Source organism: Aquarana catesbeiana, linkage group LG04 (genome assembly GCF_042186555.1).
Source record: "Aquarana catesbeiana isolate 2022-GZ linkage group LG04, ASM4218655v1, whole genome shotgun sequence".
In the NCBI taxonomy this organism is placed as follows: domain Eukaryota; kingdom Metazoa; phylum Chordata; class Amphibia; order Anura; family Ranidae; genus Aquarana; species Aquarana catesbeiana.
Genome location: NC_133327.1, coordinates 353,171,058 through 353,186,783, shown reverse-complemented (window position 1 = coordinate 353,186,783; position 15,726 = coordinate 353,171,058). Strand labels below are relative to the sequence as shown.

The 15,726-nt window shown below is 39.7% G+C and overlaps 1 protein-coding gene across 2 annotated transcripts in view; it reads left to right on the top strand.

Annotated features, from left to right (window-relative positions):
- The window catches only part of ASCC3 (activating signal cointegrator 1 complex subunit 3), a 1,208,179-nt gene that overhangs the window by 1,160,236 nt on the left and 32,217 nt on the right, over positions 1–15,726 (top strand). For both annotated transcript variants that reach the window (XM_073626995.1, XM_073626996.1), the window contains exon 38: positions 14,331–14,482. In XM_073626995.1, the coding sequence (XP_073483096.1) occupies positions 14,331–14,482 (152 nt within the window). The remainder of the gene's footprint in view (positions 1–14,330; positions 14,483–15,726) is intronic.

The window sequence follows — 15,726 nt, the reverse complement described above, 5'->3', positions numbered from 1 at the left end:
TGCTTCCATTCCGCTGGAACATGTCAGTGCTGCGCCTCTATAATGACACTACGAAGCGGAGCAGCTGCCTGAGTTGCATGCAGCAGAGGCATCCCCTGCATCCTTCTAGATGTGCACGTTTCATCCCAGCCAGCAGCGTTGGCGCCCACTAGAGGTTATAACATTGTTACAGGGGTATTTATAATACAGCACAGAAAACTGAGACGAAGAGTATGGAAACCAGTGGGGTTGGGCCTGCTAGGCAGCAGTGCGCCCTAGGTGACTGCCTAGTTTGCCTAGTGGTAGCACCTCCCCTGCCCACAGTGTAAGTAAACCGCAGCACATCAGTGTGAAAGTGGCACTATACTATTATGCCCAGTGTATTGCTTCACACTGACCTGAAGATCTCTTCTTTCCTGCTGCTGGCACCATTCTGGAGGTGGGGTGCAATTGATATCACTTTGCATGGGACAGGAGCCAGCACTACACAGGAGGCATCGGCTTATGTATCTCTTTCTCCCTACTACTGATCTAATTTTACAAGTAGTCCCTCTGCATTGCACTCTGATGCTCTGGGGTTATATGTGTTACCTAGGGAGTGATTCTAACTGGGGTGAGGGAACTGATGAGGGGAGGAGACTGATCGGTGTTCCTATATACCAGGAACACACAGTCGGTCTCCTCTCCCCTGACAGGACATGGATCTGTGTGTTTACACACACAGATCCACGTTCATGCTTCGTGATGAGCAGTCGCGGGTGCCCGGCAGACATTGAGGCCGTCAGGCACGCACATCGACTCCCGAGTGACGCGACGAGCACGAGCACCCCCTACAATGCTGGGAAGCCGAAGATGTCATATGACGGCGGCCCAGGGGGACAGAGTGCTCCCGCGGCCGTCATATTACAATGGCTGGGATGGGAAGTGGTTAAGTAAGCTGAAAGTGTATATGGTACCAGGAAAATAATGGTTGTACTTATTATTATTTTATATAGCATTGACTTTTAAATAAATATAAATATTGAATCAAACAAGAGAAACCACATGTGTGCTGACTGATAAAAGAGCTGCTAAACATACAGTACACAGTAATTTATTTCGTTTTTCTTTCAATATGTGCTTGAAGTAATTTTCTTATTAGTTATGGTTTTCAAACCTAGGTTACGTTTTTTTGTGAAGTAAAGGCAACAGTAAATCTCTCTTCTCACCCCCCACTGACCTAACTGTGAACTCTTGAGTGACAGACAACAGTGAACAGCTAACTTCTACCAGTTCATGATGGATATATTTTGACAAATAGTACTTTAGTTTTTGTTAAGGTTCCAGCAAGTTAAATTTCAAACTCAAAGTTTCTCTGTGAAATAAAGCCTGAACTTATTCACGATAATGTAAAATATCCCTGAACTGATCACATTTTAAAGCTTTAGGTGTTTTTAAGAAGTTATATAAACTAATATGTGAACACATTAAAGCATTTCCCACCTCTTTTTCCTATCGATTGGGAGTAGATAAAATGATTAGTGCTTAACCCATTTGGTGTGATCATTTCACTTAAGCATTAGCTGTGAAATGTTAATCACAACTTTAATTCATCTCACATTAGCATTTTGATTAACTCGGCACTAGCCGCTATACTTGAAGTCTTGTAGTCACAGATAGATGTTAGGGCTGACTTTTTCATTAATTAGGTTTGTCAGAGAGCAGCTGATCTTCCCTTCAACAGTTGCAAGAGAAATTATTATACAAATACATATTAAGATTTGATTTCTTGACAAAGTGCCTTTTTTATCCATGAAATGTTTGAATTCTAAACGAGTACCTGGTTTTATAATATTGAAATTATTTTTTTACTATTTGGAGAGAACATTTTCACATTATGGTAAATGAACGAAGGGCGCCAAAATGTCCACCACTAAAATACTGTGAAATATTTTACAGAGGGCTTTTAGGTAATTTTTGGTTAATTTTGAGTTCTCATCATAACCTGTCTGGTGTTCTTGACTTCTAACTTCATAAGCCCTACCTCATAGAAGCCATGCATCCATGTTACTATTGCGACCTAATAAAACCAAAAAGCCATATGCAAGCTGATGAATCTTGATATATTTAGAGCTTTATTTGTACTGTATGCCAGTAGTTGTGAATGTATATTTGACCCTTTTCACACCACCTACCCCTACAATTAAAGAAGGATTGGATTTCTGTGAGCACCTTTTGCAAAACATCAGGAAAATATACATTTGTTGGGCTAAAAATGTGAGATGATCCTCTATTGCTTTCTAAGGATAAGCTTGCTATTAAAGTAATTTTTGTGATCAGGCGTTCACCCAGTAAAAGTAAAATAGAACTTTAGCGACTTTGAGAGGAAGATTTAGAAGCTTTTGTTTACCAGTATACTGAAGAACGGATGTTGAGTAGCAGTGCATGTTGGCATGGTGCCTGGGAGCCAAGAGGCCATACAGTTTTTAGTTTGCTGTTTTAGATTCTGGTGGCCCACTGTTATTTGTTTTCTGAAGTATGTGTGTACGATCCGGTAGACTAGTGACTTTTGCTATACCATTCCAGTAGTATAGTGCAGTGACAAACATAGCAAAAGCAAAAACAGATGTATCGGTCTGGTCTATGCAAAGTAGATACTGTAGGTAGAAGATGTATAAGATAACTAATTGAACAACCTTATATTGTTATTATTATTTTATTTATTATCATTTATTTTATCATTATTTCATTTATTATCATTTTAAAAACCTCATACTTGTCATTGTTGATATAAGGTTCCTGTACCTACAAATTTAAGTCTGTGTCATGGGACTTGTTGCATTGGCCCCACCCCAGCTTCATTTCTTTACAGACGCATACTTATTCTGTACACGTTCCCTCCAGCCAGATCTCATGTGTTCAAGCTGTTAAGAACTAGAAGTCATATAGCTTATGGAACCCTGGGGTAATTTTACACACTTGACTCCTCAGTTACTAAATAACCTGAACGATATGTTAAAAAAGACCATCAATAATTAACCTCATCTATGTAAAATAAACAGTTACTTGTGAGAAAACACCTACATGCCCCACCAAAACATCACAGAGAAAGGTGTAAATATGGACGGCTACTGTTATGTACAACCTAAACATAAGGGCATAAAATCTTTTTATCCTTTCTTACATGTTCTTGAACACTGCTTTGATCTGACACACTGGCTGTATAACAAGGGCTTGTAAAGCTGAGGGCTACAAGAAATGTGAATAAAGGTTAATGAAGTGCAAAAATCCCTAAATTATTATACAGCAAGTCTTTCAAAATACTTTCATGTGGTGAAAGTGAATACAAGTATGTTTTTACCTCCTAAGTTATACAAGGAATTTCAGAACATTGTTGTAATGTTTGAAACACATGCTTTTAAGAAACATTCCCTGAAAAAAAAACTTGGTGCTGATAGAGGAAAGTAGGGCAATGTTTTTATATATGCTTCTGCACATGTTCATCCATGGCAGCCTGAGGTTGTGTGCTGAGAGTGCACTTTTAGCACACTGACTGAGCTGTCAATGAGCTCTTGGTCACAACTTCTCATCGGGGTAAGCTGGATGGGCTCCCGATTATGTGACTGCTGTAAGACTCAGTCGTAGTGGTCACATAATAGAGGAGCCAGCATGAAGGTTTTAAATTCAATATTTACATTAAGGTATGCATACACTTTAAGGTCCCTTTCACATGGGCGCCTCTGTTTGGTGGACTCCACTTGTTTAGCGGGGGGATCAGCGGAGCTGAGCAGGCGAATGACAGGCCCATTTCCGCTAGCTGTGTAGAGCGGAGGCGGACAGAGTCCCGCTTTTCTCTATGGGGAAATCGGGTGAAAACGGATCACCTCTCCGTTTTTATCCGATTCGCCAGACCGATGGAAAATAGGACCACCATCCGCCTGGATTTTGTGGGCAGGATTGGATCGGATAGCAGCGAACATCTGCCGCTCAATAGGGAAGAGTGCAAAGTCCGATCAGGTCCGCCTGAAAAACTGACAGGCGGGCCTGAGGACAGCCTGTGTGAAAGGTGCCTTAGTGTTACATAGGCTGAAAAAGTACATCAAAAGCGTGGAGTGAACTAGAAGTGAGCTGAATAAATAAAAATCTAAAAAAGATCTAGACACAATACAGTATCGTGACTGAACCCACATACTGTAAATCTCCTTGAAAGAGTGTTGGAGCATACAATACACTTCTCAACATCTATGGTGAATAGAGCTCAGCATATGTGCAACAAATGCAAGTGAAAAAAAAATGCATGAAAAACCTCGTAAAAAAAACATTAAACTAAGTGACTGCAACAAGGTTTTTCATGCATTTTTTTCACTTGTATTTGTTGCACATATGCTGAGCTCTATTCACCATAGATGTTGAGAAGTGTATTGTATGCTCCAACATTCTTTCAAGGAGATTTATGTGGGTTCAGTCACGATACTGTATTGTGTCTAGATCTTTTTTAGAATTTTATTTATTCAACTCACTTCTAGTTCACTCCACGCTTTTAGTGTGTGTGCTAGGGGTATTTTCATTCTCACAGCCAGTGTGGGCAGCAGCACTATCCATTCTTTCATTCATTAGGGATTGGATTCAGATCACATATTGCTTTAAGTGGCAGCTTCAATTGAGTCATTTTTTACCATTCAGAGCGCAGTGGTAGTAGTACGGTCTTTGGCGGCTACACCTGTTCACCAACAGTTTTTATGAAAAAATACATCCTTTAAGTCCATCTAGTTCAACCAAAAATAAATAAATAGAACAATTAAATAGAACAATTCAATATACAGAATCCTATACCCACAGTTGCCTACAGTTGATCCAATGGAAGGCAAAAAACATCCTATAAAGCATGGAAATTCCTTCCTTATCCCCATAAGGCAATCAAATATTCCCTGGATCGTCATTCACTGATATCATTACTCGTAAATTTTATCAGCCAGTTATATTTTGTGCATTTAGGATTGCATTCTGCTCTCGACAATCTACTGAGCTGGCCAGAATTGGTTCTTGAGGGAGTCTATGCCACAGTTTCACAACTCTTTAACGTGAAGAAGCCTTTCCGTATGTGGAGGGTAAATCTCTTTTCCTGCAGATGTAAAGCTGTGCCCTTGTCCTTTATAATGACCCTAAAGTGAGTAGCTCTACACCAAGTTCTCTATATAGACCACTTATGTATGTACACATGGTGATCATATCCCTACCTCTTCTCAAGCAAGATTACATTCAGTTCAGCGTTAATCTATCCTAATATCTGAGGTCCGCCATGCCTGCTTATTCCATATGATGTCTAACTAATGCTTTATACAGGGGCAAAATTATGTCTCTCTCTTTCTCTGTCTTTCTCTCTCTGGAGACTATACCTCTTTTAATACAAATATTTTTCTTGCTTTAGAAACTGCAGCTTTGCATTGTATGCTGTTATTAAAGCTGAGCCTCCCCCCCCCCAATACTGCCGCATTTGACATTTTTTTGGGGGGGAGCGGGTACCTAGTTTTGAAAGGTACCTGCTCTCACTTCCAGCTCAGATTGCCACGGCGAGTCCCACTACACACTCAGGTCCCAGAAGACTGCAAGACCATTCACAAAGCACAGAGTGACTCGCACATGCACAGCAGGAAACTGGCTCTGAAGCTTCACTGCCGGTTTCCCTTACTTACAATGCTGACGCCTGCACCCGAAGTTGATCGAAGAATCAGCTCAAGTGCCGACATCGCTGGATCCCTGGACAGATAAGTGTCCTTATATTAAAAGTCAGCAGCCACAGTATTTGTAGCTGCTGACTTTTAATTTTTTTAGGAGACTGGAGCTCCTCTTTAAGTATATGATCTACCAGAACACTAAAGTCCTTCTTAAAGCGGAGTTCCACCCAAAAATGGAACCTCCGCTGATCGGCTTCCTCCCCCCTCCGTTGTCACATTTGGCACCTTTCAGGGGGGAGCAGATACCTGTCAAATCCAGGTATTTGCTCCCACTTCTGGCGAAAGAGCATGGCACATTGTGTGGCGAACTACGCTATGTCCTGCCCTCCTGCCCCCCCCCCACTGTCTTCTGGGAGACTCACAGGTCCCAGAAGGCAGCAGGGACCATTCAGAATGCGCAACGTGACTCGCGCATGCGTATTGGGGAACTAGGAGTGAAGCTGAAAGTCTTCACTGTCTGGTTCTCTTACCAGGAATGGCGGCGGCAGCACCCGTGAGTCCATCCGAAGATCGGCTTTTATTGCTTAATTTATTAAAAGATGAATAATCATAAAAAATGCCTGCTTACATTCATATGTACCTGTGTCCCGGCACTGGTAAGTAAAGCGTATGGGTCTGATGGATGCCACAATGTTCCCTGGTCACGCTGGGATTCGGCGTGCGTTCCGCCGCTTGAGATAGAACCTGAAGCTGGGACCCGGAAGTGACGTGACTGGAAGGAGCCTCGATGTATGTTTTGTATCGCTACGTCATCAGGAAGCACTTCCTGATGACGTAGAGATATAAAACGTACGTTGAGGCACCTTCCAGTCGCGTCATTTCCAGAAGCCAGCTTCCGGTTCTGTCTCCCGCGGCGGTGGAACACACACCAATTCCCAGCGTAAGCAGAGCACATTGCGGCGTCCATCAGACCCATACGCTTTACTTCCCAGTGCCAGGATACAGGAACATATGAATGTAAGCAGGCATTATTGATGATTATTCACGTTTTAATAAATTAAGCTATATTACGCTTAATTCCTTTGGAATTCCATCGGAAATACCTTCAGAGTCGTGTGTACAGGGCATTACAGTCCCCTCCCATCTACCGACTCACCCGTGCGATCAGCAAGCCGGGGAAGGAATCCACTGGCGCCGAAAGTTGAGCATAGAGATTTCCAAGGGTCATATGGTCCCTGGCAATCTCTATGACCTTCGGAGGCCCGGGCGCAACGTTATGATGTCACGTCCGGCCCGGCGGAAGTAAATATTGCCGGGGACTCGGCTGGAAAGGTCGAGATCATTTATTTTTTCTTTTGATCTCGGTCTTTCCTGCCTGGAGGAAAGATGTGGGGTCTTATAGACCCCACATCTCTCCATAAAGAGGACCTGTTACGCACTATTCCTATTACAAGGGATGTTTACATTCCTTATAATAGGAATAAAAGTGATCAAAATGTATTTTTTTAAGGGAAAGTGCAAAAATAAAAAAATTCTCATAAAATAAACAAAAAAAAAATATTTTTTTAAAGCGCCCCCGTCCCCACGTGTTAGCACACAGAAGCGAACGCATACGTACATCGCGCTGACATATGTAAACGGTGTTTAAACCACACATGTGAGGTATCGCCATGAACATTAGAGCGGGAGTAACAATTCTAGCCCAAGACCTCCTCTGTAACTCTAAACAGGTAAACCGTAAACATTTTTAAAGCATCACCTATGGAGATTTTTAATTACCAAAGTTTGGCGCTATTCCGCGAGTGTGCACAATTTTAAAGCATGACATGTTAGGTATCCATTTACTCGGCGTAACATCATCTTTCACAACATACAAAAAAATTGGGCTAACTTTACTGTTTTTTTTTTTTTAATTCATGAAACTGTTTGAAAAATAGATGCGCAAATACCGTGTGACATAAAAAGTTGCAACAGCTGCCATTTTATTCCCTAGGGTCTCTGCTAAAAAAACATATATAATGTTTGGGGGTTCTGAGTAATTTTCTAGAAGAAAAAAATGATTTTTACACGTAGGAGTGAAATGCCAGCATTGGCCCGGGCGGGAAGTGGTTAATGCAAAAGTCCTAAAGTACAGGTGCAAATTGCATATGAAACCTATACCATAAGACAAAGTGCTAGTGTGCAATATCCAATAAGATCAAAGTATTGCAGCGATAATTATAATTATCACATTTAAATAGAATCCATGAATCAAACAAAAGTTCATAAGTTCATATCAGAAAAATCGTTGCCATAGTGGTGACATAAGTGCTGCTGTGAAGTGCATGCAAACAGGCACTTCCTGTATATTGTATACAATGCCTGCAACTATCTGGAATCCTGTACGTTTTATTCTATCTTTGCGCAAATAAATAAGAGGTTATACGGAGTTGCGCTATTGGCTTCATTATTAACTTTGCATGAGCTCACTGGAGTGGAGGAGACCTAGAAGTTAGCCGTAAGGACCACATTCACAATCCTCTAATATGTGGAGGCTAGTTACCCTTTAATGGGTAGTGTCATCCGGTGAGTGAATTAAAGAGGGGGGCTCGAGTGTGACACGAAAGATTTTTGCCTGTTTGCGTGCACTTCACGTCAGCACCTATGTCACCACTATGGCAACGATTTTTCTGATATGGACTTTTATTTGATTCATGGATTTTATTTATATGTTATAATTATCACTGCAATACTTTAATCTTTAAATACTTTAAATTGTCTTTATGTTAAGTTAAAAGTAATACGTAAAGATACATGTACAGTATATTTCCTTGTGAAGATAGGTGCAGTGATTACAATTATCTTGCCAAAATTAATCAAAATATATAAACAGCATTAGAAACCAAAAAGATAACTTCATAAAAAGCAGTACATTTTGCTACGTTGTGTATCCCCCAGTGTTTATGGCCGTCACTAACACAATGTTATTTGCCTGTTTTTTTTCTCTACTTTCCTATAACTCATTTCTAGAAGTACATAAACCAGTGGGTTGTCAAAAAATGCTAATTTGGAAATAGAACAAAATTAAGCCCCCTGTATGCATTATGTCGCTTGTAGAAGTCTATTAAAGTAAGTAAGACTGCAGCTGAGCCTTTCTTTCTGTTCAGATTTAAGTTAGCTGGACAGTAGCTGGGAAACTAATTGTAAATCAAACTGAAGTTCATGACACTCCCTGCTATTCATTAGGACACCGGCTGATACCAGAATTGATCAAGCCTAGCTGCAGTATGTCTGCAGGTCTCCCTTGACAACTGAAATCAACTTCATTTGTTAGCAATGAAAATAATAACAGTTGTATTATTTACACAACAGTGACAACTGATCTGTACATTTCTGAAGGAAATGTATATTTGGACATAGAGAATTATCTTACAGCATTACACACAATAGTAAATATTGTATTTAATTGCAAATCTAGGATCTTGAGATTATTTATGTATGTAGCAGTGGATTTCTGTCTTTTTCAGTTCTAAACTTTACAAAGATATGGTGCCTATATAATATACTATGGTATAGTGCCTTTTGTAAAAATATGTTGGAAGTTATAATTGCAACATTTATCAGAAAGTTCTTTTTATTGCTTGCCGTTCCATATTTTGATCACTGATGTGTGTGTAATAGCAATGGACCAATAGAAGTATACAATTGGTTCTGATGGATCTATTCTAAAGTGATTCCTCTTAAAGGAAAATCTGTGATTGAAGTCTAGTGTAGGTGGAACCCATTCTGGTCCTAGGCTCTTATCTCTCTGACAGCGACACAAGGAAGCACTCACAAGATAGTTTGTTCTTGAATGTGTACAAAGGAGTGCCTGATGCAAAATTCCCTCTCACTTAATGGATTTTGAAACATTTATTATTTAGGATTATCAAATCAAGCCAACATGTTTAAGTGGGAAAAAAACTTCCCCCTTCTTCAGGGCTTGAGCAGCTGGCTGCCTACAGTGCTGTCAGGAGATGCCAGTCTTCATCAAGCCTTAAAGTTGTTGTTAAGCCACTATAGTATATTCATGCCATCCCCTTTGTTAAATAACAACACAAAAGTCATGTGGGGGACGCAACAAACATGTGGAAGAAGGTGCTCTGGTCAGATGAGACCAAAATTTAACTTTTTGGCCTAAAAGCAAAACACTATGTGTGGCAGAAAACTAACACTGCACATCACCCTAAACAAACCATCCCCACTGTGAAACATGGTGGTGGCAGTATCATGTTGTGGGGATGCTTTTCTTCAGTGGGGACATGGAAGCTGGTCAGAGTTGATGGGAAGATGGATGGAGCCAAATACAGGGCAATCTTATAAGAAAACCTGTTAGAGTCTGCAAAAGACTTGAGACTGGGGTGGAGGTTCACCTTCCAGCAGGACAACAACCCTAAACATGCAGCCAGAGTTACAATGGAATGGTTTAGATAAAAGCATATTCATGTGTTAGCATGGTCATTCAAAGTGCATTAATCAACCAGAGGGGATAGATTTTTTTTTTTGTCAAAAAAAGGGGGAGTTACTCCTTTAAAACTTGTTTAAATAAAATTACATGCATTGTTTGTGAATGACGCATTGAAGAAGCACTCCAGCCAAAAATACTTTTCAATTCAGATGTCTTCAGTCAGATTGTCACCATCACTCACCACACTTCTGGGCCCAAGTCATCCTGGACAGTGAAAGGAGATGCACAACCATGATGAGCTAATTTTTCTACAGAGAGAACTGCATTCATTTTTGCCTTTTAGCTGGCTTGAGTTCAGCTGAAGGAAGCTACACAGGAACAGAAACTGACAGTAGCGGTCAGCCTGTCAGATTTCAAGGCAGATCTGATTTGAAACTCCATGCAAGTCTATGGGTGGATCTGATCAGAATTCCTAGTTTCTAATTCTCCAGTCAGACCCACTTGCCTCCAAGTTTGTCCAGATCCAAAAAAAACATGGAAAGGGTCTGCATTCTTTTCTATTTTTTCAAACCGAAACGTAATGCATCAGAGGTAATCTGATGTAAAGTAATGCCAATTCGTTTACATCTGGCTGCCAGTAGATCCAATATGGGTCTGGAAAGCTCCATTTTTTTATGGTACTAAACACTGAACAGACATGGATGTCACATACAAAACATCAGTCCCATCCTGCTCCAATTCAGCAGGTGATCTATTCATGGATCTTCGGCTGAATGGACCGGATGGCACTGTGGTCTTATCGGGCATAAAGATGTAAGAAAAAAAAAAAGAGAACAGCATAAGTTATTTAAACTGTGCTATTTCATAGCACCTATTTTTTCTTTATACTGACTTCCTGAACAACTGCTAGATTTGCATCCAGGCTCCTAATGGCCTTGAATGTACTGATAAAAAGGAAAAGCTCAGTAATGAATGTTATACTGTATAGTCCTTTCAGTATGCTCCCTGTGTGTTTCGTGACAACTCAGAGCTTTCAAAATCAGTTCTGTTGGTTGGCGATGCAGTTGCTACATACATACTGGTATGTACATACTTCTGAAATCAGGGTTGTGACACACAAGAATTTCATGCTCAGAAAATCCCTCAAACTAAATTAGCAACATTTGACAAAAGCAAGGACTGGTTTCACAGTTATTACAATTGTAGACACAATAAGTATAAACTGGTAATTTTAATGAATTATACGTTGTTTTCTTTTTCTGCTTTGAACTGATGTATGAATTATTTGTATGTGAGTTGGTGCTTTGCCATTGCAGGGCAAAGCAACAGGTTCTCTTAACTTGCTCCCTCACCAGTAGCACATACTTATTTTCCCTAAGCTTCCATATTGCTCTGTTCAGGCCACAACAAGCAAGGAGAGGAAGCCGGTGTAAGCTCTAAATGACATCTAGAGTGTACACAAGGCTATGGACCCCCTCTTTTGCTTTCATGACAATGCTAGTGCTGTCTTGTCTTTTTAGGATATCAAGTGCTTCTAAACTCAAGGAGTTATCGCTTTAATTACCTTTATATTGTACTTTATTGTGGCACTTCCTGTCTCTCCTCCCATGGGATTAGGTGTGTTTATTGCCTTTCCCCGGCGCCGCACTGTCTCCTGGGAGCTTAGTGTCAGGCTTCCCAAGATTCAGTGCGGGAACAATGATCATGCACGTGAACAAGCTGTGAATGAACAGCATTCACCGCATCCAGGAAATCAATGCTTGTGGGCTTCACATGCCCACAAGCAAGATGGAAACAGCCAGCATCACATTTTTAAAGTTATTCTTCAGTACGAAAACAGACAGAGGCAGAAATTTTACACCCAAACTGTGAGTATTATTTTGGGGTTAACAAAGTGTCTCAATGACCTAAAAAAAAAAAAAAGATTGGTCGCCGGACTCCCGCTTTAACAAGCCATGTCTGATTGCCTTCAACCACAACCAGATTAGAAACTAAACCTGAGTTTGAAAATATCACTTCACATTGTAGATTTCACGTCCATGCATCCTATTATATCGCTGGACTGATTCTACAGTTGTTGAGAATTTGTGTAATTTAATTGAAACAGCTCTGCGTGTGTAAACAGCCCCTTTGTTGGAAGAAGCTTTCACTGTTTAGTTTTGTCTTAAGTAACCACAGCCTGCTGTTTGTCTGTAAAACATTAGATTCAATGCAAAGATTAAAAAGGAATACTCAACACAATTCCTTTGGTGGGCAGTGAAACATGTAGGTTATATATACCTTATGACTGGTTTATTAAGCAGTACTATTTGTTAGGCAAACAAAAAGAACTTGTCTTCTTAATGTTCATAAGGTCTGAAGTGCAGAATCCATGAGTGACATTTCACCTTAACATTTTATAATTCTGTTAGATGTTTTAATACCAAACCAAGGCAAGTTTGCCGAACTTGTGAAGGTACAATACAAAAGTAGGCATTTAACGAAAACCTATGAATTATTGGGTATGCAAACTGCTGAACTCCTTCTTAAATTATCACCTGCCTGGTTGTCTTGTGGGATTCTCCACCTTCAGACACTTATGTCACTGAGTTAGAATAGGCATGCAGATTGGGAGTTACATCTTTATAAGAAATCTGTCTATCTATCCATCCATCTCCTGCTTTTAGTTTTTATCTACTTTGTGACATCCATGGTAATTTTACCTTAAGCCTGTTCCTGTTTTTAATTCAAAGGGTAACTTCACCTTCATGGGAAAAAAACAATATAGTATATACAATTGCTACACAAGCCATATTGTAACTGAAGGTTTCAATGTGCAGCACTGTAATTTTCTGTAAAATCCAATGCATTGTGGCAACCTGGAAGCGTTATGGACACCCTTGGTGTATGGAACAACCCCAGAAATGTAATTTCTTACTTGTGTGATTGACTTACCGATTTTCCCAGAAGTCTGCACTAAGATAAAAATCAGATTTTAGGTATCCGCTGCAACATAATTTTCAGTTTTGATGAGATATCCCCAAAGGGTTAAATACTTCTAAATTAGTGCATTTTCCTCATTAGAACACAAACTACACAATCATGAAAAAGTAACTTCCATTCAGATTCACTCTTCAGACAAAAAAATGCTTTTTCTTCAGTGCAAAAATCAATAGGAATCTGCCACAATGTTTGTTAAAATCCCTGCAATGTACAGTGATCTCCCAGAGGGATTATTTTTTTCTGAACAAAAGTGTTTTTTTTTTCCTGTGGCTGGCCGTAAATGGTGTGACAATAGGAAGTGACGCTCCTATTTCTGGTTCTTTTCTTCTATTATTTAAAAATTTAGGGTGATCTGAGGCACTTATTTCATGTACAGGAACGTTTCTGAATTGCTGGAATATCACTCTGTGTGAGTAGGCCTGACTATTTACATTTCTATGTAGTTGAATGAAGGAATACATTACCAAGGATTTGTCTCTGTCAGCATCAGGCAAAAATGTTTGGGATAAAAATGCAATCTAGGCTTGTATTGTTGCAAATATGGAGCTCTTTAGCATTGCAATGTAATGTGAAAAAATGGTACTGTAACTAATCTGACCAGGCTTCACACAATTGGCCATTCAGCTTAATTTTGTAGCAACAGTTATTGTGAAGTATTTTATATTGTTATTTGTATGCTACTGGAAACTTCCAAACTGTGAATATTTTTTTCTTCCTTACACTGTTCCTCTGTTGCTCAGGAGTCAAGGCCCGTACACACGTTGAGAATATCGAACCAAAAAAAAAAGCATTTTGGAGCGATTATCTGATAAGCTTTTGATTAGTACACAGCTTTTGAGAGCCGGTCATGACAGTTTATGTGAAAATGTCCGAAGGGACAAGCACAAAATGTTTTTTTGTAAGATCACGGAACAAATGATTTTCGTGTAATTAGAATAGTATTTGTATGAAAAAAATTGTGTGACCAAGATTGCGCATACTCCGAAATGAAAGAATACATTACAGTACAACACAATACGTTACATGACTTCCAAAGTTGTATTCTTAACTTTAGTAACCTCTTCATTTTCAATATGAGACTAGCATGCAAAACAGACAATCATCTGTTCGATATTCCCATTGTGTGCACTAGGCTTTAGGAGGGTCAGCTGTAGAGACAGGACTTGGTTAATTTACAAACTGTACAATGGGGAGTTATGTATATTCAGTACTGATTACCAAAATTGCATGCAACACATAAGAAATGGGTAAAACTGGGTATTTGATATCACGTGTTGCTTCTTTTATAGGCTATGTTGGATGCAGCAGCGCATCATGGCTGGCTTGTCACAGCTCTAAATATAACGTACTTGGTGCAGATGGTAGTTCAAGCTCGATGGATGCATGACTCTTGTTTACTCACTGTGCCAAACATTGAGAAACACCACCTACATCTGTTCAGGTGAGTACTGAACAAAATAATCGTTGTACTAAGTTAGGGATTCTAAAAAAAAATAAAACTTGATGGTGGTGTTGATTTGTGAAAACTTGAGCAAAAACTGTATACGTTTTGCTGAACCAATTGTATTATAGGATTAATTTCCCTAGTGCAAGCTGCATAACTGGTTGACATTTGCTACTCTGGTTTTTCCTGTGCTCCAGTTATCAAAATAGACCAGACATATTCAACATATTTTTATGTATATATAACTCCATTACATTTTTAAAAAAATTCACTTTATTTTTCTCCTAACGAAGGCATCTAAAGGTGCATAGCCGCTTAGCTGGTATTACTTTCTGGCATTATTTCTCTCATAACAGAATAGAGCGTGAATTCAATTCACAGACATCACATTAGGACACAACAGTAATTCTGACCTGCAGAATGTGCCTTATCAGTGTGGCTGAAATGATAGTGTGAAATCAATGAGTATAAAAATGGAAAACCCTTTCAGTAATAGGTTTCTGTGTACAGTGATGTCAAATTAAGCCAATAGTAGAGGAAACTGGAAAATTGCTAAGTGATGGCAGCACAGCTGTTCTTAGGCCGTAGACCACTCCTACTAATCTACAAGAAGATTTGTTGCTTGCATGTCTTCAGTGAAGAATATATAGTTTCAAATGTGTGTGTATATATATATATATATATATATATATATATAAGTGAGTACACCCCTCACATTTTTGTAAATATTTTATTATATCTTTTTATGTGACAACACTGAAGAAATGACACTTTTCTACAATGTAAAGTATTGAGTGTACAGCTTGCATAACAGTGTAAATTTGCTGTCCCCTCAAAATAACTCAACACACAGCCATTAATGTCTAAACTGCTGGCAACAAAATGAGTACACCCCTAAGTGAAAATGTCCAAATTGGGCCCAAAGTGTCAATATTTTGTGTGGCCACCATTATTTTCCAGCACTGCCTTAACCCTCTTGGGCATGGAGTTCACCAGAGCTTCAAAGGTTGCCACTGGAGTCCTCTTCCACTCCTCCATGACGACATCACGGAGCTGGTGGATGTTAGAGACCTTGCTCGCCTCCACCTTCCGTTTGAGAATGCCCCACAGATGCTCAATAGGGTTTAGGTCTGGAGACATTCTTGGCCAGTCCATCACCTTTACCATCAGCTTCTTTAGCAAGGCAGTGGTCATCTTGGAGGTGTGTTTGGGGTTGTTATCATGTTGGACTACTGCCCTGT